We start from the raw sequence: 26,777 nt of genomic DNA, 5'->3' as shown, positions 1-26,777 counted from the left end.
TGGAGACACGTCCCTGCCCTTTGCTTCTGGCTGGGTGGGAGACTGGCAAGGCTCACCTGGTGAGCCATACTGCACAGCAGAAGAGCTGCAGGTGCGGCCTTCCTTCATGCTGTGCTAGGACTTCAGTTTTAGCTCAGTTTTAGCCCAGATCGTAATAAACCAGCTGTACTACCAAAAAAAAAAAAAAAAAAAAGGAAAAAAAAGACTCTCTGGTGAGTTTGGTGTGGTGTTTCTGTGTGCTTTTTAAAATGAGAACTAAGCCTTAGATCTTTTCATTTTGTGTTTCTACAGCTCGTCTCTTCCACCAAGCTTTCATAAGCTTTAGAAATTATATTATGCAGTCTCATTCCCTAGATGTGGACATTCACATTGTTTTGAATGATATTTGCTTCGGTGCAGGCAAGTGTTTAGAGACTTTTTAAAATCCTATTGAACATACCTTCTATTTCTTCTCATACTTCATGTTCATTTCTCTAGAAGGGCTTATTTGGTTTAGAATGGGTCTGGTAACATCCTCTGTAAATAACTCAGTGCTTTGACAGGATGACTTCTAGGTTGTTTGCTTTTATGGTGGGTCCCTGAGCTAGTTATTACATCACCCATATGTCTTAGACTGGAGGAAGACTGGGGCCCAGTGAAATAAAGCTCTTATATAAGTTAGAATTAATGCATAGCAGATTCTGTCTGTTTCTGCCGCTGGCTTCCTTCTTCCTCATATCAGGACAAAGTTCTTGCTATAAAAGAAACAAAAAATCAGAATATCATCATTTTATTCCCACAGGCAATTTGGTTTTGGTTATGTATTTGACTCTTAGACCTGTATCTTGTGCCCAGCACTGAGGATACAACGCAGAATGGGACATGCCCCAGCCTCCTCTCAGAGCCACTAAGATGTGGAGAATTCTTGCTGAGGAACAAACACATGTTTTGCCTGTCTGTGGTTTTCGAAGTTTAAAAAATGTTTGTACCTTCATCTCTGTAATGTACATGTCTAGGTTCTTTATTTTTAATTTAACTTTTGCTAATGCTAATCTTTGCCTGTTTGTACTAAAAGAGTAGAACATGGTGGTTGCTAGCCAATTTCCTGTTTTCCTGAAAATATAAATGAAATTAAAAGGAAAAATTAAGACAAAACAGGATCCCAGAAAAGGATAAAGCCCGTAACTTCAGGACTTTTCTATTTTTGTTTTCTTTTTTTCCTTTTTTTTTTTTTTTTTTTTTTTTTTTTGAGACAGGGTCTCGCTCTGTCACCCAGGCTGGAGTGCAGTGGCTCAGTCTCAGCTCAGTGTGTAGCCTCAACCTCCTGGGTTCAAGCCATCCTTCCAGGTCGGCTCTCCAAAGTGCTGGGATTGTTGACGTGAGCTACTGCGCCTGGAGAGGACTTTTCTTTTTATCCTGGCAATGCCCCCGCACCTTAGCTTACTAAGAAAAAAGATTTCACTAAATTTAGTTATGAATTTTATGTAGATTGCACATGTTAATACAGTATTTTATTTTCCAGCTCATGTGGATGATTTATTTCCATTTTTCTTGAGACATGCCAAACAAATATTTCCTGTGTTGGACTGTAAGGATGATCTACGTAAAATCAGTGACTTAAGAATACCACCTAACTGGTTAGTTTCTCCATTTGTGGATTTGAAATTTTCAGTTTCTAATCTTGGATGATTCATAGTCATTATTATTTTTTTATTATATTCTAGATAATAAATTATAAGGAGTCTGGATTAGGTTGTTTTCCTAAAATAAAAAGAGGCAATTAACTCTGTTAGGCAATTAACTGGTATCTCACCTTGATGCACATTGAGTGTGGGTTTAGGTTTTATTAGGGCAGATCTAGAATAGCCGTGACTTAACGATGTTGTCCTTAAGTCTAAGCTATGGCCTTCCTGGTGTTTTAGCTGAGTGCCTGGGTGTTAATGAGTTCTTTCCACCATGGCTGGAACTGCAACATCCCCTAGCACTTGAGACATCTTTGAGACTTTCCACTCAAACCCTTGGTAGGCTGCTCATTCCTAGACCCTGCCGATTCTTATCTTGTACATGGTTAGCCCAGCTCTTGGCCAGTAACTCACAGGGAACCCACACACAGACTTCTGGGCTCTCCTTCTATGCACCCTTCTCTTCCACACTCTGGTCTTCACATTTTAGCTGCTCCGAACTTGATCTCTGCTGCTCGCTTCAGTGAGACTGTCATATTCTGCTTGGGTTCTACCTCCTTATGCCTTACTGGGTGCAGTATGGCTCATCCCAAGTGTTCTATTCTTTCAAGAATTGCAGTCCTGCACTGCCTATGGCCCATGTCCCCACACATTTACTGCATGTATTTTGCCCTGCTTTGTACTTTTTTTTTTTTTTGAGACCATTGATTTTTAATATTTTCTTTGAAAAAGTACAAAAGAAATTAACTCTATAGGTCAATACAGTTCAAGGAAAGAGGGAAAAATGGAATTTCAGAGCAAAGGTTGTTTAGGTTATCACATTCCCACACTCCCAATACCCATAAAACAAGAATTTCACTCCATGACGCAGAGGAACATTGAATGATACCTCAGAAATGTTGATAGCTGAGGTACTGAAATTAACAAAAGGATTTTGGTTGTCCTTGATTATTCTGTCCTGTGATGAATAAAATCTCCACTAAAGGACAGGTAAGGAAAACTTGTAGCAGAAAAAAGACTAAATGTACCAAACACAGCAGTACAAACCACTCCTTGGCAGAAGTGTGCTTCTAAAAGAATGGGGCTGTAATCAGGTAGCTGAACTACTAGGCTACTGTCACTCCCAGCCCATCCCCAAATAAATAGTGTGGAAGTGTAATAGTGTAGTAGTATTTGATTCAACAAAGAAAGGCTTTTACCGCCATTCTAGGCAAACATTGCCATGGCTAGATGAGCCCTGGCAGGTAATAAGACGAGTATAAAATCACAGGTACTTCTAGTTTATCCCCAGTTATACTGAACTCACACATTGATGTCATCTTCTCTCATCCCAACACTTGTTCACTCTTTTATGCTGTCTCCAGTGCGAAAGACCTTGGGGAAATAAAAAGATCCTTCAGATTATATATCCTTCTCAGTCTTCAGGTTGTGTAATGCTTCAGTGCTTCAATGCTGTTCTAGGTTTACTCACATTCCATCAAATTCAGTTTAATTCACTTATTCTAACTTGAATTATGATATACAAACCCTGACCTCTAAAAGAAGTGTCAGATGAGTCTCTCCCTTGACCCCAAAGTTTTGTGGGGCTCTCCCTTTTGTTTCCCTCTAGAATGGAACTGTGTTGCCCCTAGCTACCTATAGATGAGAAAATGTAGTTGTTTCTGGAAAAAAAAAAAGACTTGGATTTTACCAAGTTTACCTAAATCGGTATCTTTCCAATCATCTAGGCTGGATATTGCCCACATCTAGTAGGCTATACTCACCTTAGTTCTTTGCAACATATAAGGCACAACATACATATATGTACTTTTTTTTTTGTTTTTTTTGTTTTTTGTTTTTTGTTTTTTGTTTTTGAGACAGAGTCTCACTCTGTCACCCAGGCTGGAGTGCAGTGGTGTGTTCTCGGCTCACTGCAACGTCCACCTTCTGGGTTCAAGTAATTCTTCTGCCTCAGCCTCCTGAGTAGCTGGGATTACAGACGTGTGCTACCACACCTGGCTAATTTTTTTATTTTTAGCAGATACGGGGTCTCACCACGTTGGCCATGCTTGTCTTGAACTCCTGACCTCAGGTGATCCTCCCACCTTGGCCTCCCAAAGTGCTGGGATTACAGGCATGAGCCACCATGCTCCACCTGTACTTGTTTTTAGTGGGAGGGCAAGTCTAGTGCCAGTTATTCCACTATGGCCAGAGGTAGAAGACTCCATTATTATATTTGTGTATGTTGGAATTCAGGGGCCTAGGAATGTTTGCTTTTAGAGTCATGTGTTTAGAGCTGTGGGAATGATGTGAACATAGTATGGAACTGATAGCAGTTTAAATTTATTTTTAGTAACCGCCGAGAAAAAGAGACTTGTACAATGGGAAAAATATCAAGACATTAATTTGCATTTGGGTTTTTCTGTCCTCTAGTTAGTAAATACCATTCTTGGAAACCAGTCATTATTTTAATGTGGATATTAAACCCATTGTTCAGTTTTTCAAAGACTTGATCTTGTGAATATTAAGAGGATATTTCATTTGGTATTTGTTTCATTTGATACCTTTGCCAGGATGGATTTTGAGGTTAATGGATTAAGCTGTTTACCTACTCATGTTTTAGGTACCCAGATGCTAGAGCCGTGCAGCGGAAGATAATATTTCATTCAGGCCCCACAAACAGTGGAAAGACTTATCACGCAATCCAGAAATACTTCTCAGCAAAGTCTGGAGTGTATTGTGGCCCTCTAAAATTACTGGCACATGAGATCTTCGAAAAGAGTAATGCTGCTGTCAGTATATTACCAAATATTTGCTCATTTTTTTCTTAATTTTCTTTTGTGGTGGGAGTGAGAAAAGATGTTTGTAGTAATTTACTGTTAACAAGAAATTACCGTATTTCATTGTATCTAAGAGGCTGTCAATTGTAAGATGTGCCATTATTTTATATACAGTTAAGAAAGAAAAAGATGCTACCAACTGACTCTGACATGCTATCAATTCTAAAGATGCACCTTGATTTCAGAGATACAAAAATGTGAAAACATGTGCCCAGTACAATGAATGAAATACAATATTAAAGAACATTTTACGTTATGTAGAGAAATGCAGAAAGTAACGTACAAATAAGCTTGAACCTATTACACCACCTCATCATATCTTAACATTTTGTCATACTTGCTTCACTTACTTTTCTAAGGAATAAAATATTGTTGCTATAGTCAAAACTCTGTAGTCCTTTGTCCCCTCAGAGTTAAGCACTACTCTGTGATATTTAATTTACCTTTTATAGATTAGCCCTCTGGTGCTATCAGCTAAAACTAATGATAAAGACTGAAGCCACCTTTTCAAAACTGAAAGGACTGAAGCCCTGTGGTCTGAGGCATCATTTTCACTAAATGGGCTACATTTTGGTTCATTGTTTTATTATGACTTTATAATGTGAGTTTAACTAGTTTTGGTAGGTAATTTGCATTCTCTCTTTTTTTTCCTGAACAGTTTGGGTAATTTACATACGTAATGCCTCTTTATCTGTAAATACTTGAGTATGTGTTTCCTCAGAACAGACTTTTACACAGGATATTTGTCTGAGGCAGGACATTTAATATTGATAGATTACTCTTACTTAGTAGACAGTCCATATTCAGATTTTATCAGTTGACCATTATACCCCATCCTCCACCCTTCCAGGGTTCTTTTCAGGGTCTCACACTGTATTTAGTTGTCACATCTCTAGTTTCCATTAATCTTGGACAGTTCCTCAGTCTTCCTTTGTCTTTCATAACTTGTACATTTTGGAAGACTACAGGTCAGTTGTGTTGTGAACTGTCCCTCAGTTTGGATGTGTCTGATGTTTCCCCATGATTAGATTCAGACCATTATGATGACCAGCCATCCCAGTTTGCCTAGACTTCTCCAGATTTAGCACCAAGAGTCCTCCATTCTAGGGGACCCAATAGTCCTAGACAAAGCAGAATGATTGATCACCCTGATATAGCATTAATATTGCTCCCTCTCAGGGAATTATAATAGGAGGTCTTTACATTCTTTTTTTTTTTTTTAAGACGGAGCCTGGAGTGCAGTGGTGCGATCTCGGCTTGCTGCAAACTCCACCTCCACGGTTTACGCCATTCTCCTGCCTCAGCCTCCTGAGTAGCTGGGACTACAGGTGCCTGCCACCATGCCCAGCTAATTTTTTGTATTTTTAGTGGAGATGAGGTTTCACCTGTTAGCCAGGATGGTCTTGATCTCCCAACCTCGTGATCCGCCTGCCTCGGCCTCCCAAAGTGCTGGGATTACAGGTGTGAGCCACTGCTCCCAGCCTGTCTTTACATTCTTAAAATGTATTTATAATGTTCTTCTCGAATATAGAAACAATTCATTTTAATGAAGTCAGATAGTTCAGAGATGTACAAAGTTAAAATGTGAAACTGCTGCAGTGTCTCATGCTTTTGTTACCTGAGGATTTCCTGATTTGAGATGTTTCCAAGTTTCCCCAGGTTGTGTAAGAGAGTGGCTCTTATTTTACTTTGTTTTTTATAAAAGGGAAAAAAGCATTGGGAATTTTTTTTTTTTTTTTTTTTTTTTTGAGACAGAGTCTTGCTCTGTCTCCAGGCTGGAGTGCAGTGGCACGATCTCAGCTCACTGCAACCTCCATCTCCCGGTTCAAGTGATTCTCCTGCCTCAGCCTTCTGAGTAGCTGGGACTACAGACGCACACCACCACTCCCAGCTAATTTTTGTATTTTTAGTAGAGACGGGGTTTCATCATGTTGGCCAGGATGGTCTCAATCTCTTGACCTTGTGATCCGCCCACCTCAGCCTCCCAAAGTGCTGGGATTACAGTCATGAGCCACCGTGTCCGGCCATGGGAACATTTTGTTTTAACTGTGAAACAAATTAATTTGGTGGTAGTAGAGAGAACACACTGTTAAATATCCAAAACATATTTTTGCCATTATTTTCAATAATTCTAGTTTTTTTCTGTCTTTCTAGGGTGTGCCATGTGACTTGGTGACAGGTGAAGAGCGTGTGACAGTTCACCCAGATGGGAAACAGGCTTCACATGTTTCTTGTACAGTTGAGATGTGCAGTGTTACAACTCCTTGTATGTATATGCCATTTAAGAAACTGGTTTGGTATTTTTAATTCTTTTTTTTTTTTTCCGAGACAGAGTCTTGCTCTGTCACCCAGGCTGGAGTGCAATGATACTATCTCGGCTCACTGCAACCTCTGCCTCCCCAGTTCAAACAATTCTCCTGCCTCAGCCTCCCAAGTAGCTGGGATTATAGGCGCCTACCACCATGCCTGGCTAATTTTTGTATTTTTGCTAGAGACAGGGTTTCTGCATGTTGGTCAGGCTGGTCTCGAACTCCTGACCTCAGGGATCTGCCCACCTCAGCCTCCCAAAGTACTGGGATTACAGGCGTGAGCCACTGCGCCTGGCTGTGGTATTTTTAATTTTAAAATACACTTGAACATGTGGAATATGATTTTTTGTGTGTGAAGAAAAAATTTTAAAATCTAGAAAAAGAAGAGAATAAGTATGACAAACGTGCGATCCTGCCACCACTGACAAATGCTTGCACCTGAAGTTCTTGCCCTTTTTCTTTGAAAAGAGCTAAAATGTTAATATGTGTAACTGAAATTTCCTTTATACCACTCTCCAGTTTAATTCCTCTCTCCTCTTTTGTTCTGTTAACAGATATTTGGTGTGTATAGTTTTCCTGTCTCTTTTCAGGATATATATTATATCACTGATATGTATTATTTGTCAATATTCTAGATTGTTGTGTTTTAAAACATTTATGTGATTATTATGTTATTATTGTTATCCCACTTGCTTGTTTACTCCACAAATGTGTTTAGATCTATCTAGTCTTGTTGAAGTATCTATAGCTACATATTTGTAGTTACTTCATTTAAACTGTCTTATAGTATTGCATCTTAGGACTGAAATTATTTGTTACCCATTTGTTAAAGGATATTTAGGTTGTTTAAAATTTTTTCCTGTTATGTGCACTGCCACAATGAGCTTCTATTTAAAGTTGTTTTGTTTTGTTTTTGAGTCAGGGTCTCACTGTGTCACCCAGGCTGAAGTGCAATGGCGCAGTCATGGCTTACTGCAGCCTCGACCTCCTGGGCTCAGGCAATCCTTTTGCCTTAGCCTCCCGAGTAGCTACAACTACAGGTGTGAGCCACCACACCCAGCTAATTTTTTATTAATAAATTTTTTGTGGAGATGGGTTCTTAATGTGTTGCCCAGACAGGTCTGTAACTCCTGGCCTCATGTGTTCCTCCCACCTAGGCCTCCCAAAGCAGTGGGATTACAGGTATAACCCATCGTGCCTGGCCTTAACATTTAAGTGAAAATTAACTTTTTCCTTATTATGTAAGCAATCATGTCTTCGTTATTGAAAATATAAAAATGTAAGCAAGCAAAGAGAAGAAAACAAACATACATAATTTCCCAATCCCATCTATCTGGAATCAACAAGTGTTAAATAACCCTCTGGTATATATTTTCCAGACTTTGTCAATATCTGTGTTCATGGTTTTTTTTTTTTTTTTTGAGACGGAGTCTCGCTCTACCGCCCAGGCTGGAGTGCAGTGGCCGGATCTCAGCTCACTGCAAGCTCCGCCTCCCGGGTTTACGCCATTCTCCTGCCTCAGCCTCCCGAGCAGTTGGGACTACAGGCGCCTGCCACCGCGCCCGGCTAGTTTTTTGTATTTTTTTAGTAGAGACGGGGTTTCACCGTGTTAGCCAGGATGGTCTCGATCTCCTGACCTCGTGATCCGCCCGTCTCGGCCTCCCAAAGTGCTGGGACTACAGGCTTGAGCCACCGCGCCCGGCCACTCTGTGTTCATGTTGTGTATGCATGTAGTTATGTGTGCATGGTGGGTGTATATATTAAACAAATAGGAAGGTGCTTTACTATTTGGTTGCTTGCTTTTTTTCATTTTAATAATCAACTTCATGAGATGAATAGTTTTTAAAAAATCAATAGATTATAAAGTAATATATTGTACAATAGCACAGAAGTTTATAAATCAGAATTTCTTCTCTGTGTCCTCTCTTCTAGTCTTGTTTGTACATATCCAGATCACTAAGTACTTTTTTTATTTTTTTGAGACAGGGTCTCACTCCTGTCGTCCAGGTGTGAGTGCAGTGGCACGATCACTGCTCATTGCAGTCGCGACCTCCTGGGCTCAAACAATTCTCCCGCCTCATTTAAAAAATTTTTTTTTTGTAGAGAAGAGGTCTTACTTCGTTGCCCAGGTTGGCCTCGAATTCCCGGGCTCAAGCAATCCACCTCGCCTCAGCCTCCCAAAGTGCTGGGATTACAGGCATGAGCCATCATGTCCAGCCTCAATAAGTAATTTTTAATCTGATGATTTTTCAATATAGAGTTAGCTTTCTTTACGTTTCTAAGTATCATTGTAAGTATATTAATTGTATTTTTAAATGTTCTCTTTTCAATTCTGTGGTATTTGGAGAAGAAAGTAAAAATATAATATATTAATTACAGGGATTGGAATAATATATTTGGAAGCATTTTAGCTTTAGAAAATAAAATGAGACACTACTCTTTGCCATAGTGATAGATTTAAAACCCCTAAGAATAAGCATGGCTGAGGCCCAAGGAATTATTCCTTCTACTTTACTTTCTACTCCTGAGAGCTGCCTGGTTTCCTGTTGTAGAGATGCTTCATTAGTAAATGAAGGGCTGTCACCTCCTTGTTCTGCAGCTTGCCTCCTTCTTTTACTTCTGTCTAGATGTGATAGCTCTCATCAGGCAAATTCCTCAGGCTGTCTCTTAGATTGCAAAAAATAGGACAAGTGGAACTGCTCAGTTTGGGAGGCAGTGTGGTAGAGTATGTAAGAGTATAGACTTGGAGCTGGGTGTGGTGACTTGTGCCTGTTAATTCTGGCTACTTAAGAGATTGAGATGGGAGGATCACTTAAGTTCGAGGCCAGCCTGAAACATAGCAAGACCCCCATCTCTAAAGAAAAAAAAAATTTTTTTTTTGAGCCAGAGTCTTGCTCTGTTGCTCAGGCTGGAATGCAGTAGTGCAATCGTGGCTCACTGCAGCCTCTGCCTCCCAGGTTCAAGTGATTCTCCTGCCTCAGGCACCAGAGTAGCTGGGACTACAGGCGCACACTACCACGCCCGGCTAATTTTTGTATCTTTAGTAGAGACAGGGTTTCACCATGTTGTGATGGCCAGGATGGTCTCAATCTCCTGACCTTGTGATCTGCCTGCCTCAGCCTCCCAAGAAAATGTTTTTAAAATTAGCTGGTCATGGTGCTGCGTGCCTGTAGTCCCAGCTACTTGGAAGCTGAGGCAGGAGGATTGCTTGAGCTTAGGAGTTCGAAGTTACAGTGAGCTATGATTGTGTCACTGGACTCAGCCTGTGTGACAGAGTGAGGCACTGTTAGGAAGATCACTTTCAACCCAGGAGTTCAAGGCCATCCTGAGCAACAGTGAGACCCTGTATCTAAATTAAAAAGAAAAAAAAAAAGAGTATAGACTTTGGAGCTAGGTGGCCTGGGTTTGAATTTCATCTCTACACTTACTTACTGTATAACTTAAGGCAAGTAACTTAATTTCTCTGGGCCTCTGACTTTTCTGTCAAATGGAGATAGTGATAATACTTAACCTCATAGATTTGTTGTGAGGATTAAGGAGGAGGTACTTAAGAGGAGGTAAAACACTAAAACACTTAGAACAAACCTGCCAAAACACTTAGAATAAAGAACCCAGTAAGTGGTGGTGATGGTGGTGGTGGCGATGGTGATGCTTGAATTTTGGTATTGGAATTTGTTTATAATACTATTTAAGTAGATGTTATTGCTCACATTAACTTTTTAATTTTCAGATGAAGTGGCTGTAATTGATGAAATTCAAATGATTAGAGATCCAGCCAGAGGATGGGCCTGGACCAGAGCACTTCTAGGTTGGTGGTGGTAATGCTATAAAACCCGAACTTCATGACATCTGCACTGAGATGCATTTTTATCTGCTTGCCATTGCCAAATAGAGTCACCTAGAACCTTTCATTTGACACAGAAAAGTCAACTAAGTATTAGTTTTTATTTTCTAAATATTATTTTAATAATGGGAAATCCATTTTTTCCTGTGCTAAAACTAGCATAACCATGTAATTAAAGTTAAAATGTTAAAATCTCATATTTACACAACTACAATTTATGTTTTGGTGTGTTTCATGCTAGTCTTTTTTTTTTTTTTTTGTATGTGCATATGGTGTTTTGAGAACATCTAATTTTGTATCTTGCTTTTGTTCAGTTCTGTTTTTCATGTGATATTTTTCATATTACATATTAATATGATCACATATCTCTGTTGAAGGGCAATACCGTAATTTGCTCCATAGAGTTGGACCTTTTTTTCCCTATTACTAATAAGGCTGCAGTAAAAATCTTTGTGGCCAAAGCTTTTTATTTTTTGAGACAGGGTCTTGCTCTGATCCCCAGGTTGGAGTGTGGTGGCACAGTTGTGGCTTACTGCAACCTTGACCTCCTGGGCTCAAGCAGTCCTCCCATCTCAGTCTCCCGAGTAGCTGGAATGACAGCTGTTTGCCAATGTGCCCCTGGTTAATTTTTAAATTTTTTGTAAAGACAGAGTCTCCCTATGTTTCCCAGGCTGCTCTTGAACTCCTGGGCTCAAACACTCTTCCCACAGCCTCCCCAGATGCTGGGATTATAGGCATGAGCCACTTCACCCAGATTATTTTCTTTTTTTAAAATTATTTCTTTAGAATAGCCTCCTGTAAGTGGAGTTCTTGAGGTCCATAGACATAAATGAAAATTTCTGCTACTCGATGTTGGAGTGAATTTTTGATCATGTTTTAGGGCAGGTGTTTTCAAATTTAAAAAAAAATAGCTGAACGTGGCTGGGTGCGGTGGCTCAGGTCTGTAATCCCAGCACTTTGGGAGGCCGAGGTGGGCAGATTGCTTGAGGCAAGGAATTCAAGACCAGCTTGGCCAACCTGGCGAAACCCCATCTCTACTAAAAATATAAAAATTAACCAGGCATGGTGGCGCATGCCTGTAATCCCAGCTGCTTCAGAGGCTGAGGCACAAGAATCACTTGAGCCTGGAAAGGAGATGTTGCAGTGAACCACGGTGAACCAAGATCATACCACTGCACTCCAGCCTAGGCGACAAAGCAAGACTCTGTCTCATGAAAGAAAAAAAAAAAAAGCTGAACTCTTTTTTTAAACAAAGAATATACATTGAAACCTGTTATGTAAAGTAGATGGAAGTGTATCTGCTCAGGGATAAGGAGCTTGGAGTTTCTTCTGCCCTCCAACCCCCAACCTCTGAGGTACCTCAGCGATTCCATGGATCCTAATTTGAAAAACACAAGTATAGGACCTATGTTCAGTACTAAGCATCCAAATGCCAGCTTGTAATCTTGGCTGGTTTCACTCTGCTAGAGTTGAAACCTTGGCCAAAGCAATTTAAAAGGCCTGAGATTAATAAAAATTGGATAATCTTGGCCCACTAGAAGTGGGTGGTTATTTCGAGGTTTGCATCAGAGATAATATTTTTGAAAATACTTGGTAAGGTTGTAAAGCAATATGTAAGCCAACGTAAAGTACTTTAGCTATGTAAAATGTTGCATATTTAATTATAAATATTTAAAATTAAGAAACCCAGTTTTGCATTGACAGGACTCTGTGCTGAAGAAGTTCATTTGTGTGGAGAACCTGCTGCTATTGACCTGGTGATGGAGCTTATGTACACAACGGGGGAGGAAGTGGAGGTATTCGATTAGATGCTTTGGTCTCCAGGTGGCATATCAAATAGTCCAGAGTACCTAGGTAGTGGCTTCAGAGGCCCTAGATAATGCCAGTGTCAGAACTTAACTAAAAAGAAAGCTTCATTTTCTTGTGATCAACTAGATCATATATATTTGATTGAACCTCATGATCTGAAGTTCTGACAGAGTGGTCATCATACCCTAAGTCTTCCAAGAGTACAGGAAATTCTTCACTTCTTGACAAAACCTTCTGGGGCTTGAGTAGATCTCTTCAAATTAAATAAATCAGTATTCTTAGAAGTTTGAGACCCACCAAGTTCGTCATTTTCAAAGTCTTGTATGTCAGATATTGGGGCCTTTGATACACATCTAATTGCCAGACACAGTTTATATTCCTTTTTCAGATTCTTAGAGTTGGAAGTAACTGGTTTCCTTTTAATCTTTCTTCTCTTTTTCTTTACCAGAGTTCTATGATAAAATGAAGTATTATTATTATTATTATTATTTGAAACAAGGTCTCACTCTGTTACCCAGGCTGGAGTGCTGTGGTGCAGTCACAACTCACTGCGGCCTCAGCCTTCTGGACTCAAGTGATCCTCCCACTTCAGCCTCCCAAATAGCTGGGACTACAGGTGTTTGTTTGCCACCACGCCCGTCTAATTTTTTATTTTTTTGTGCAGAGGGCATCTCACTATGTTACCAAGGCTGGTCTCGAACTCCAGTGCTCAAGCAGTTCTCCTACCTTGGCCTCCCAAAGTGCTGGGATTATAAGCATAAACCAAGGAAATAGTTTTGAATTCGCCTGTTATTTTAGTTTTTTGCTCAGTTTTCAAGGAGATATAGTGGAATATAGCAGAAGAAATTTTGGAGTCCATTCTGTGTTTTGCCATTCTTAGCTTTGCATTCTTTCTTTCTTTTTCTTTTTTTTTTTTTTCTGAGACGGAGTTTCAGTTTCCCAGGCTGGTGTGCAGTGGCGCAATCTCCGCTCACTGTAAGCTCCGCCTCCCGGGTTCACACCATCCTCCTCCCTCAGCCTCCTGAGTAGCTGGCACTACAGGCACCTGCCACTATGCCCGGCTAATTTTTCTGTATTTTTAGTGGAGACGGGGTTTCACTGTGTTAGCCGGGATGATCTTGATCTCCTGACCTTATGATCTGCCTGTCTCGGCCTCCCAAAGTGAGCTTTGCATTCTTTAGACAAGTCACAGGTGAGACTTGCAAAATGTGCCTCAGATGTTAATTTTTTATTGGGCTCAGTTTTACTGTTTTATAAAATGGAAATAGCAGTTAATAACCTTTCTGAACTTAACACATTGCCATGAAAATGAAATATATGAGAAAAAGCTTTGAAAATGTATGAAACACTGTGTTTCATCTTATTACTTTAGAGATGCCAATGAGAAGTGATGGTAACACTTAAAATAACAAAATAAATGTTTTTCTGTGTTTTCTTTTGAAAAAAATTGGTACTTACCAGTTTTTAGCTTAACTGCATTGCAAACTTTTCACTTAATTACTAGTCACAAGAAGTTGAGTTGGGTGTGTCACTTTGCCATTTCATGTCTTTATTGTAGGTTCGAGACTATGAGAGGCTTACCCCCATTTCTGTGCTGGACCATGCACTAGAATCTTTAGATAACCTTCGGCCTGGGGACTGCATTGTCTGTTTTAGCAAGAATGATATTTATTCTGTGAGTCGGCAGATTGAAATTCGGGGATTAGAATCAGCTGTTATATATGGCAGTCTCCCACCTGGTAATTATTGACTTTCATCATGACAAGATATGAAATCTCCTATATTTGCAATTTATGTTGAGATATGTATAAAAAACATAGTAAACAATATTGAATTAAGCTGCTTGATTGTATTGGTAATTTGTTAAACATCATATAAAATAAATAATTTTCTGTTTCATTTAGTGGAAATAGAAGTATTTTCATTATAGTTCTTGTTAGTTGCTGCTATTATTAGACCGTATCTTAAATGTTGAGTTTACTAATATTTTCTTACAGAAATGTCATTGAAATCTGGACTTGACCATGTCCTTTTAAGTTGTAGTCCTGAAATCTGTGTCCTCAGGAATAAGTCTAGTGTGGTGGGGGATTGTGTTGCTATATGACGGAGTATTTGAAGGAATGGATGTAAAGGATAAGTAGCTCCTTGAGGATATAAAGAAATAAAGTTTGAAACAGTAAAGGTTTTATCATTAAAAATGGGAAGAACACGAGTGAGGGTTTCCAAGATGTACTTAGCTCGATGTAATAAAACACTGAGAACACTGATTTAACATAAATTGTTCTTGTTTTAGGGACCAAACTTGCTCAAGCAAAAAAGTTTAATGATCCCAATGACCCATGCAAAATCTTGGTTGCTACAGATGCAATTGGCATGGGACTTAATTTGTAAGTAATTTGTTTTTAATAAACATGAATATTCAGTGAGTTGAATGGTGGTTTTTTGTTTTTCAATTTTCTAATTGGCATTAATGACCAAACACTTTGATTTGGGAGAATAAATATTATAGGCTAGATTTGAGATTTATCCATAAAAAGAAAATATTAAATAGTGCCAGGACTTTTTTTAGGGACAGGGTCTTGCTCTGTTACCCACGCTGGAGTGCAGTGATCCAATTGTAGCTCAGTGCAGTTTTGAACTCCTGGGCCCTAGCGATCCTCCTGCCTCAACCTCCAGAGTAGCTGGGACCACAGGCACACACCACAAAGCCTGGTTAATTTTTTATTTTTTTGTTGCCCAAGCTAGTCTCTAACTCCTGGCCTCCAGTGATCTTCTCACCTCAGCCTCCCAAAGTGCTAGGATTGCAGACATGAGCCACTACACTCGGCCCACACTAGGATGTTTGAGTGCTGCCCTCCACTACTGCTAACCTATCATACTATGTCACTTTATTTTCAGTTTTTCAGTCAGGTGTCCAAGTGCCTAGTATGCATGTGGGGCTAGTTATTATCTCTAAATGAAAACAATGTTAAGCCTAAATATTATTTATTTATGTATTTATTTATTTTTGAGACAGTCTCACTCTGTGCCCCATGCTGGAGTACAGTGGTATGATCATGGCTCACTGCAGCTTCAAACTCCTGGGCTCAAGCAGTCCTCCTGCCTCAACCACCCAAGTACTAGAGCTACAGGCACACACCAACGTACCCAGCTGATGTTTTTAATTTTTTGTAGAGACTTGGGTCTTGCTATGTTGCCCAGGCTGGTTTTGAACTCCTCGCCTCAAAACAATCCTCCTGCCCCAGCCTCCCAAAGTGCTGGGATTATGGATGCGAGCCACTGTGCCAGACGTTCCTTAATTTTTTAAGTGGCAGTCAAGGTTGCACGAGGACCTAAGCTAGTATTGGAGTGAGCATTATGCAGTGACCCAAGTATTGGAGAGTTTTTCATACAGTCTGCAGGATCACTTTTATTTCTGTTTCAGGAGCATAAGGAGAATTATTTTTTACTCCCTTATAAAGCCCAGTATCAATGAAAAGGGAGAGAAAGAACTGGAACCAATCACCACCTCTCAAGCCCTGCAGATTGCTGGCAGAGCTGGCAGATTCAGCTCGCAATTTAAAGAAGGAGAGGTTACAACCATGAATCACGAAGATCTCAGTTTATTAAAGGAAATTTTGAAGAGGCCTGTGGATCCTATAACGGTAAGGTGTAACATGTTAATTACTACTTCTCTGTGGAGGACAGTCATTCTTTCCCTCACCCACCATCCAGACTCTCGTCTCAGACACATTTCTGGATACAGACATAAGTGAAAGAAAGTTTTGTGCCATGAAAACTGCATTTAAAAAAGCCCTACTTTATTGCTTTGGAGAGCCATGGAGATCCTTTGATCAGAGAATGGTATGCAAGTGAAGGTCCAGATTGACAAAGTTTAGTGAGCCTGATTTGCCTTTAGTTCCTTCTGGAATCTAGCAGCGGGAAGGAACAGGGAGGAAAGCAGTTGCTTCAGCTGAGCACACAGAGCTACATTAGTGGACTGAAAAATGACCAGAAGCCTGAATACAGACGAAACCCTTGAGTATGGGGCAAAAACAGCCCTAAACAATACAACTTCATCCAGTGAGGAGGTGGTTAAATTTTGGTTAATATTAGTTAATGAGTTACAATTGTACATATTTGAAACAAACTTTCTATTAATAGTTAAAATTTAAAGTTGCCTGGAAAATTCACTTACATGGCTTATCTCATTTGTCCGTGACATTAGATGAAGGGGAATATAGACATGAGATCATGCAGGGAGAAGCTTCCAGGGGAAGGCTGTGCTAGAATCATTTCTGTAACTTCTTAGCAGTACAGTTAGGTTCGTGGGTGGCTCCCGTGACCTCCCTGCCTCCCTCCTGGGCACCTCATGTCTTGAACTCTTCTTCCCTCATGACTAATCTCTCTTGCCTCTTTTCCTCTTTGTCTTTTTCATTCACTTTCTCTCTCTCTGTTTCATACTCCATTCCTTATACTTACCTGTGGCCGTGTCTAAGCACTGTAATGTGCAGTGAAGAGAACTCACTTCCAGTTCAAAAATGCTCTCATGTCTTTCTAGATGTGTGTATGTATGTTAGTTTTATGGCCTTAGTTAAAGTGACTGGGTTTTTCTTATTCATTTTAATTCAGTGAGGAGAATTGAGACATGGAAAATAGTTTTACCCTGGAAAACAGATTTTTCTTTCTTTTTTTTTTTTTGAGATAGTGTTTCACTCTGTTACTCAGGCTGCAGTGCCGTAGCATGATCATAGCCCACTGTAACCTCAATTTCCTGAGCTCAGGAGATCCTCACACCTCAGCCTCTTGAGCAGCTGGGACTTTAGGTGCTCACCACCATGCTTGGCTAATTTTTAAAATAAATTTTGTAGAGATGGGATCTCCTTATGTTGCCCAGGCTGATCTTGAACTACTGTCCTCAAGTGATCCTCCCACCTTGGCCTCCCAAAGTGTTGGGATTAGAGGCATGAGCCACACCACCTGGCCATAAAATCTTTTTTTTTTTTTTTTTTTTTTTTTTTTTTGCTTTTTGAGACGGAGTCTTGCTCTGTTGCCAGGCTGGAGTGCAGTGGCGCGATCTCGGCTCACTGCAAGCGCCACCTGCTGGGTTCAAGCGATTCTCGTGCCTCAGCCTCCAGAGTAGCTGGGATTACAGGCGCCCGCCACCACGCCCAGCTAATTTTTGCATTTTTAATAGAGACGGGATTTCACTATGTTGGGCAGGATGGTCTTGATCTCCTGACCTCGTGATCTGCCCACCTCGGCCTCCCAAAGTGCTGGGATTACAGGCGTGAGCCACCGCGCCCGGCCCATAAAATCGTTTTTTATACGCTGTCAGATCATCATAGGTTTTAGAAATATGACTAAAATGTAAGCAAAAGATAATTTCTCAGTAGCCATAATCTTTCATTTTTACTAAATCATCTCATCAGCTTTTCTAATTGGTAATAAATTGTAAAATGATATATTTTCTTTTACTCAAACTCTTGGCATTTACTTCATTTGGTGAGAGTTTAGCTTGAATGTATTTATTTGGTGAGAGCTTAGCCTGAATAGGACTTTATCATGCAATAACTTAAGAAAATTTGTCGTTTTTTTTTTTTTTTTTTAAATCAGCTTATGATTGTTTTTTCTTTTACTAAAAGGCAGCTGGTCTTCATCCAACTGCTGAGCAGATTGAAATGTTTGCCTACCATCTCCCTGATGCAACACTTTCCAATCTCATTGTAAGTGGAAACTCCCTTTCGAATCTCTTCTAAAAATGTTGATATGTCAAGTGATTACTGCTTAACCTCATGAGCATGAATGGATAGTCTGCCTTTGAGAAGTTGCTATTTATAAAATTTATTTTACAGGCAAAAACTTTTTCTCAAAATCTTTTGGGACTTTAGTCTTGAGGAATTTCCTCTCCGTATTTCAGGTGGGGAAGGATACGAGGGAGCGATTAAAGCAAGCCTTTATGGAAGTTTGTTCTGGATTAAAGAGATTGCCTTTTATAGGCTTGAGTGTTATTCATTGTTCATTTTAATTGACTTAGGCAGTCCAGTAATTTCATGTCTTTTTTCCCCAGGATATTTTTGTAGACTTTTCACAAGTTGATGGGCAGTATTTTGTCTGCAATATGGATGATTTTAAATTTTCTGCAGAGTTGATCCAGCATATTCCATTAAGTCTGCGAGTGAGGTATATTTTCTGCACGGCCCCTATCAACAAGAAACAGCCTTTTGTGTGCTCTTCACTGTTACAGGTAAGCCTTTATCTTTAAGATATTTTGAGTTCCTTCAGGTTCATACAGTTTCCCCAAACAGTACTTTGTTATTCAACATAAAACAATTAGAAGAGTACTCTGTAATATGAGAGACTTTGTAAAAACTTAAATAGGGATTAATAGTAGCAATAGTGTTCAGTTTTCTTTTTTTTTTTTTTTTTGAGACGGAGTCTCGCTCTGTCGCCCAGGCTGGAGTGCAGTGGCCGGCTCTCAGCTCACTGCAAGCTCCGCCTCCTGGGTTCACGCCATTCTCCTGCCTCAGCCTCCCGAGTAGCTGGGACTACAGGCGTCCGCCACCTCGCCTGGCTAGTTTTTTGTATTTTTTTTAGTAGAGACGGGGTTTCACCGTGTTAGCCAGGATGGTCTTGATCTCCTGACCTCGTGATCCGCCCGTCTCGGCCTCCCAAAGTGCTGGGATTACAGGCTTGAGCCACCGCGCCCAGCCGTGTTCAGTTTTCTTAAGTGTAAAGCACTGAGCCAGGAGTTACTGTCTTGTATGAGCACCATGCCAGGGTTCTAGCCCCTTTTTACTCATTTGGGCAGGGATGCAAATCTCTGACTTCTGAGAAGCACAGGATTCCTGGGGGCCAGGAAGGACAGTGGACACTGAACTTCCTGCCCCGACTTGCTGTTCTCTCACCTCTCTGGGACCTTGCCCGCCCTATTTCCTCTGCTTTGCACGCTCTCCCCACCCCACTAAACCCAAAGGCCTCCCCTTCTCTGAATCTTGTCCTGACTCACTGAGGTTCATTGCCATTTCCTCTGTAGGCCTGAGCATTCTGCATACGAGCTATATTCTAATCAAATCTATCTCTAAACTTATTTTTTAAATAATGTAAATAGTCCAGTGCTGTGGCTTATGCCTGTAATCCCAGCACTTTGGGAGGCCAAGGCAGGAAGGCCAACTCTGCTTAAGCCTAAGAGTTCGAGAACATCTCCAGCAACATAGCAAGACTCTGTCCTTTAAAAAAAAAAATTACATAAATAATACATACATTCTCTTTATACAAAATGAAAACATTACAGATAGCTTAAATGTGGCTCCCTCCCAATCTTAGTCCTCTGAAATAACTACTTGTGTAAGTTTGTGTGTATCTTTGCAGACTGTTTTTCACTGCGTTTGCCTACATGCATGTTCATATGGAAACACTAGATTTGTGAGGGTGCGTTTCCCTGTAAAAAATTATCTTTTGTGTTTTGAGACAGAGTCTCACTCTGTCGCTCAGGCTGGAGTGCAGTGGTGCCATCTCAGCTCACTGCAACCTCTGCCTCCTGGATTCAAGCAATTCTTGTGCCTCAGACTCCTGAGTATCTGGGCTTACAGGCACGTGCCATGCCTGGCTAATTTTTTTATATTTTGTAGAGGCAGGGTTTTGCCATGTTCCCCAGGCTGGTCACGAACTCCTGAGCTCAAGCAGTCCACCCGCCTCAGCCTCCCAAAGTGCTAGGATTACAGGCATGAGCCATTGTGCCCAGCCCCATCAACGTTATCTTAATGAATTACTCACAACTTGCCTTTTCTTTTTCTCTTAACAATATGTGTTAGAGACCTTCCATGTCCAGATGTTTACCTAGAAAATATATTTCTTAGAGCTGGCATTTGTGAAAAACTTAGCTAGCATAAGGTTGAAGTTTATGGAACAATCTTAAACTGCTGTAAACTGACCTGAGTGGAACTCAGTCCCATGGCCTTGGCCCCATTCACACCATCCTTTAAAGAGCTATTCTAGTGAATAGAAGCTCTTTACTAAAGTGTAGGGAGTCTCTGGAACGTGCAGGTCAACAGTTGCTTGTTTTCTTAAGGTCTCGCTATGTTGCCCAGGCTGCAGTGCAGTGGCGCAATCATAGCTCACTGTAACCCCAAACTCCTGGGCTCAGGCGATCCTTCCACCTCAGCCTCCTGAGTAGCTAGGACTACAGGTGTGCGCCATGATGCGCTGTGTGTTTTCTTTTTGAGATGAAGTCTCCCTCTGTTGCCCCAGCTGGAGTGCAGTGGCATGAACTTGGCTCACTGCAACCTCCGCCTCCCAGGTTCAAGTGATTCTCCTGTCTCAGCCTCCCAAGTAGCTGGGATTACAGGTGCCCGCCACCACGCCTGGCTAATTTTTTGTATTTTTAGTAGAGATGGGGTTTCACCATGTTGGCCAGGCTGGTCTCAAACTCCTGACCTCAAGTAATCCACCCACCTTGGCCTCCCAAAGTGCTAGGATTATAGGCGTGAGCCACCTTGCCTGGCCGCTCCATGTGTTTTCTGTTTGAAAATTAGAATATGAAATCTAGAGGCTTTTCCTTTTTTCTTGATCTTTGTCATTACTGAACTATGAAAGAGCTCAACCACACTGATGACTTACCATGCCCCTTAGGACTGTGATTTGGAAGCTGTGCTCCATGGAGCTCCTTTAGGGCCAGCTGCTGGATGGATGGACGGATGGACGGACGGAGGGATGGATGGATGGATGGATAGATAGATGGATGGATGGGCGGGCGGGCGGGCATCTCTCCCTGCCCTCTCTGCATAACTCCTTACTTAGCTCTTTTATGTATTGGGCTTCCATTAGTTGTCTGTGGCCAAAAAAAAATAGAGCTACTGCCTTTATAAGATAACTTGAGAACTCATGCTTGGCCTGTCCTGCCTGGCAGGCAGTGTGGTCACATTTCTGTCTTTTATGGCTATCCTACTTGGTATTTATTAAACTTAGCAGAGTGGACCAGACTGAATTTAACACAATTGTGGCATTATTTAAACACAGTTGATCTAAAACTACTCTTCCTCTCTGAAGTATTGACCTTGTTTAGGTTAAGCATTTAGAGATAATTTCCCCTAATTAGGAAATGAATCATTTGAAATCAGCTTGAATCTTGAAGCTGAAGATTTTATGTAAACTCTTGCTTGAGGGGTCTTACTGTGTGGTTGTATGTCTATCTTCTGTAGTACAGGTGATGTATAATATTGCCTAATGTCTGGAATGCAACATGGTTTTCAAAGCACATTCCCCAGCAGTGTCTTGTGGTTCAAGACAGGGCTGTGGTGTCTCATGTTACCAGTGAGGAAGCTGAAGCACAGAGTGGTGACTTGGCCAAAGCCACACAGCTCGCAGGAGGCAGAGCCAAGATTGACTTCCGACCAGCCTTGCACCAGGCCACCTCAGAGGGATTCTATATAATAAGGGAGAACATTAACAAGATAAACTTAAGCTCGTATTTGAGGTTATAGGACTATTACATAATGAGATAGAAATAGGAGTCTTCAGGTACTGTCTGTCCATAGCTTAGAACATCACATATTCCTAAATAAGAGTTAACAGACAGGCCCTGGAAAGTTAGTCCTTCTACAGCTCTTCTTTTTTTTTTTTTTAAACTGCTCCTTGTGAAGCAGGGATACTCTATAGGTTGTGTGCCCAGAGTAGCCCTTGAACTTCTGCTGCACGTATTATTACCCTGGTTTTAGAAAAAGAAGGAAATCATCTTTTTTTTTTTTTTTTTTTTTTTTCTTTCTCCAGATGGTCTCACGCTGCTGGAGTGCAGTGGCACGATCATGGCTCACTGCAGCCTTGACCTCCCCGGGCTCAGTAATCCTCCACCTCAGCTTCCTGAGGAGTAGATGGAATCACAGGCACACACCACCATGCCCAGCTAATTCTTTGTGTTTTTTATAGAGATGGGGTTTCTCCATGTTGCCCCAGCTGGTCTCGAACTCCTGGGCTCAAGTGATCTACCTGCTTCAGCCTCCCAGAGTGCTGGGATTATAGACGTGAGCCACTGTACCTGGCCTTATAAAGTATTAAATGTTCTTAACAAAGGAGAAAAGTACAAAGGAGAAAAGAAACCACCTGTCTATTGAAATACAACCACAATTAATGTTTTTGTTTTGCTTCCTTATTTTCTCTCTTTCTAATTGTAGACTTAAGGGAATTCTGACACTTCTATGAAACTCTTTTCCTCTTTCCCTCTCAGTTTGCCAGGCAGTATAGCAGGAATGAGCCCCTGACCTTTGCATGGTTACGCCGATACATCAAATGGCCTTTACTTCCACCTAGGAATATTAAAGACCTCATGGATCTTGAAGCCGTGCACGATGTCTTGGATCTTTACCTGTGGCTAAGGTACCAACATTTTTCCTTTATGTGCTCTCATTTTTCTAGTAGGACAAATTAAAGGTTTTATGAATTTGTTTTTCTATTTCAAATTATGGACATATTTGCAAGATGCTCTATATTATGTCTGTTGTCCATAAAGGCAGTTCAACTGATGGAATGGTTTATACCCGTTCCAAAAATGACTTGAGTTATTACAATTCTAGTTAAGTTGGCTGGGTGAGAAGGAAGGTCCACTGGACTCTTGCTGGTCAAAGGACGGTCCTTGGACCAAAAGCACTGGTATCACCTGGGAGCTTGTTAGAACTAAGGAGTATCAGGCCCATCCCTGACTTGATCAGATTCTGCATTTTAACAAGATCCCTGGGTGATTCACTTGTCCATTATCATTTGAGAAGTCCTGTTCTAGGCCAGTGATTCTTAAAGGAGGGGCATGTCCCTCTCTAGGAGTATATCAGAGTCTGTTGAGGTATAGTGCTGACCCTCCCTCAGGATGACATATTCCTCAGATGTGTGGGGGCAGAAATAAAGGTTGAGCAAAGGCACTGAAGAGAGTTTGCAAAAAGAACATTTAGAATTAATCAATGTCAAGATGTAGGTGTGCCATTGAGAGTAGTCCAGTGACTGCAGTAAGAGCTGTTGCCATAATGCTAATGTGTCTTTTTCCCAGCTACCGATTTATGGATATGTTTCCAGATGCCAGCCTTATTCGAGATCTCCAGAAGGAACTAGATGGTATTATCCAAGATGGTGTGCACAATATCACTAAATTGATTAAAGTGTCTGAGACGCATAAGCTGTTGAATTTGGAGAGCTTTCCATCAGTGAGCCAGTCACGATTGTCAGGAACCTTAAAGAGCCAAGCTAGAAGGACACGCGGCACCAAAGCTCTAGGGAGTAAAGCTACTGAGCCACCCAGCGCCAATGCAGGAGAGCTGTCCCTTGCTTCCAGATTGGTGCAGCAAGGACTCCTCACTCCAGACATGCTAAAACAGCTAGAAAAAGAGTGGATGACACAACAGACTGAACGCAGCAAAGAAAGAACGGAGTCTGGGACTCATCCAAAAGGGACGAGAAGAAAGAAGAAGGAACCTGATTCGGACTAGTTTTCTGTTCCTGGTTTTTTTTTTCTTTTTTCTTTTTTTTAATTTAATTTTGCAAATAAAAATCTATTTTGAATCCTTTTTCCTCATATGCATTTACTCCCTGCTCTCGTATTGTGGCTATCTGGTACTGGGAGTTTTTTGGTGTTGGGGGGTGGGTGTGTGTGTGTGGTTTTTTTTTTTTTTTTTGCACAGAAAAATCACTCTTGATGACTAAACTGTTTTGGTTTTTTTTTTTCAACATTTAGAAAATACTAGGATATCATAGAGGTTTAATTTAAATCTTTATATAATGGCCATTTGTAGAAGAGTACTGAGACAGTGCACCATAAGGAACTCTGCATGGGAATAAAATCGTTTTGGTGAATCGTTTGACCAGCTTCCTATGCCATGCTGAGGATGTCATGGATGGAATTCTTTGACAAACATTGCTGTCTATTGTACCCATATACCAGAGGCTATTTAGGTGCTGGAAATATGCAGTAAGCAAGACTGGCAATGTTCTACCCTCATGGATCTCATATTTGGTAGGAGAGACAGGAACAGGTTAACAAATCATGTCAGGCCGATGAGGACAGAGATTGTAGTCTGTTTCACTGCTGCATCCACAGTGTCTGGAATATAGCAGAAATCAGTCTTTGTGAGATGAATGGGTGTAATTTTAGAGAAGACTGCTAGAAAGAAGTAGAATAAGTAAAGAGTGATGCTGGGTGGCAGGGATGGGCTGTTTTAGGTAGGGTGGTCTTCCCTTGTCCAAAGGCCAGTCTGATGCATAGTGGCCTATGCTTGTCCAACAAAGTTTTCAACCCTGTTCAGAAACCTAGCTAAAAGGGGTTTAAAGGTGGAAGCTTTGGAATTAGACAGATGTGGTTCCTTTTCTTATCACTCACAGCTTAGTAGCCTTGCCATCTCTGGGCTTGATCTCACATTTGAAGAAAATGGTCAGTACGCTCACTTAGAGTTGTTTTGGAGGTTAAATGTGATCATGTGCCATTTAGCACAGGGCCTGGCACACAGGAAGCATTTTATTATATAAATGAACCTGAAGGTTTGGGTCCAGTCTGGGCTGTGAATTGAGCTCTCAGATTATTCTGACAACTGAACTAATTTCTTGAGCAACTATTGAATTGAGGCTGACATCACAGTAGGGATTAAATATGATTTGATTCAAATTGGGTGAGGGAACGTAGCCAGATTAGCAACCTCTCTCTGCTTTTTTCTTCGGTAGTTTAGAGGTGACATTTAACTGAGATGACAATCTTCATTCTGACCTTTGCCTTCATGGAAATAAAGGCTAAGTGGGTGGCACTCAATCTGTATCTCCCTTGCTTATGGATAAACTAGTGAAATGCCTGGAAGGGCTTATCTCTTGATATTCTGCAACGAGGCAACTGCAGCTTCTAAAATTTGCTTACCCCTGTGACTTACACCATAGCAGACATAATCATGCTTGTCCAGATGGTTACAAGAAATATCTATGAACTGAACCAAATAGGGGATTTGGTCCCATTGTATTTAAGTGATGGGGTACATCACTTATAGTGCTGTTAACTCTCCTGTTTTCTCCAGTTTGGGGGCCAGAGTTGGTAAGTCAGAGAAAAGACTTAGGCGAGACACTTAAAAACTAAGGCAAGTGGAAAGTCCTGAATATGTTCAATAAGGAAGTGGCTGGGCACAGTGGCTCATGCCTGTAATCCCAGCACTTTGGGAGACCAAGGCAGGAAGATCGCTTGAGGCCAGGAGTTTGAGACCAGCTTGGGCAACACAGTAGACCCCATCTCTACAAAAATTTTTAAAAATTAGCCAGGTGTGGTGGCGTTCACCAGTAGTACGGCTACTTGGGAGGCTAGGGTGGAAGCTGCGGTGAGCAGTGATCATGCCACTGCATTCCAGCCTGGACAACAGAGCGAGACTCTGTCTCTAAATAAATAAGTAAATAAGTTAAATAAAGTTAAAGCCTCCAATAAGAGAGGTGGGGGTGGGAGGTGCTGTAAGGGAAGGGCTGCTTGAACATTTAGCTAATGAGCATTTATAAATAGTGATAGTTTGCCCTTCCAGTCCTCCTTCCCTTGGAGGGAAAAGAGGGCACCGTAGTAAGAAGAGACTAAAGAAAAGATGGCAGCATGTGAAGCGAAACAGGAAGAGTAGAATTGGAGTGGCCCTGGAGAGTTCTCTTCAGTGTACCTAAAATTGTCACCAAGAAAGCAGCCTAGTCTTCCTTCTCTGCAACAAGCTTGACATGTCACTTATCTTTCTTTGTGGGCTTCAGGGCCAGCTGAATTCCAGGTGTTCATTCCCATTTCACTATGGTCATGTTGCTCTTTCTGAAAGCCCTTTCCTATCCTTGCAGTCTTCTCACAGATTTTGAAGTACTTGCCTGAGAGCCCTCCTTGGATTATGGATTCCACTGAACTTAAACATGGGATGTGGACTAAGTCTTAGAAACTATCACTATACAGACCTGGTAATCTAATAAAATGTGGTTAGAAAGTGACCAAGAGTAATATCCAGTGACTTGTAATGTTTTGTATGTTATATATGTGGAAGAGTATAAATCTGCAAAATGAAACTCTTGAAAAGTGACTGTAAATCACAAATATATAAAACTATTATCACAAATCAGAGTCTCTTATGACTCAAAACTGAGAGTCTGTAATTATGATGCAGTCATTCTGTGTGTGTCTAACTCAAACCTATTAGGATGCAATGAAAAGTAGAGGTTTGCTAAGGGACAGGCTAATGGATAAGGGAATCATGCTGAGATTTCCCTCCCCTGTTTCAAAACTTTAAAATACATAAACCTGGCTGGGTGCAGTGGCTCACGCCTGTAATCCCAACACTTTGGGAGGCCAAGGCAGACAGATCGCTTGAGCTCAGAAGTTCAAGACCAG

The 26,777-nt window shown here is 41.0% G+C and overlaps 1 protein-coding gene across 3 annotated transcripts in view; it reads left to right on the top strand.

The window, feature by feature from the left end:
* Nucleotides 1-23,967, top strand: part of SUPV3L1 (Suv3 like RNA helicase) — a 29,967-nt gene extending 6,000 nt beyond the window's left edge. For all 3 annotated transcript variants that reach the window (XM_050805214.1, XM_050805216.1, XM_050805215.1), the window contains 13 exons: nt 292-399; nt 1,502-1,616; nt 4,264-4,432; nt 6,635-6,746; nt 10,520-10,597; nt 12,338-12,429; nt 14,001-14,181; nt 14,736-14,829; nt 15,867-16,086; nt 18,067-18,147; nt 18,492-18,668; nt 22,644-22,792; nt 23,454-23,967. In XM_050805214.1, the coding sequence (XP_050661171.1) occupies nt 292-399; nt 1,502-1,616; nt 4,264-4,432; nt 6,635-6,746; nt 10,520-10,597; nt 12,338-12,429; nt 14,001-14,181; nt 14,736-14,829; nt 15,867-16,086; nt 18,067-18,147; nt 18,492-18,668; nt 22,644-22,792; nt 23,454-23,889 (2,012 nt within the window). In that variant the 3' untranslated portion in view covers nt 23,890-23,967. The remainder of the gene's footprint in view (nt 1-291; nt 400-1,501; nt 1,617-4,263; nt 4,433-6,634; nt 6,747-10,519; nt 10,598-12,337; nt 12,430-14,000; nt 14,182-14,735; nt 14,830-15,866; nt 16,087-18,066; nt 18,148-18,491; nt 18,669-22,643; nt 22,793-23,453) is intronic.
* Nucleotides 23,968-26,777: the final 2,810 nt, after the last annotated feature.

Source organism: Macaca thibetana, chromosome 9, assembly GCF_024542745.1.
Source record: "Macaca thibetana thibetana isolate TM-01 chromosome 9, ASM2454274v1, whole genome shotgun sequence".
NCBI lineage: Eukaryota > Metazoa > Chordata > Mammalia > Primates > Cercopithecidae > Macaca > Macaca thibetana.
This window is presented reverse-complemented; position numbering and strand designations above follow the sequence as displayed.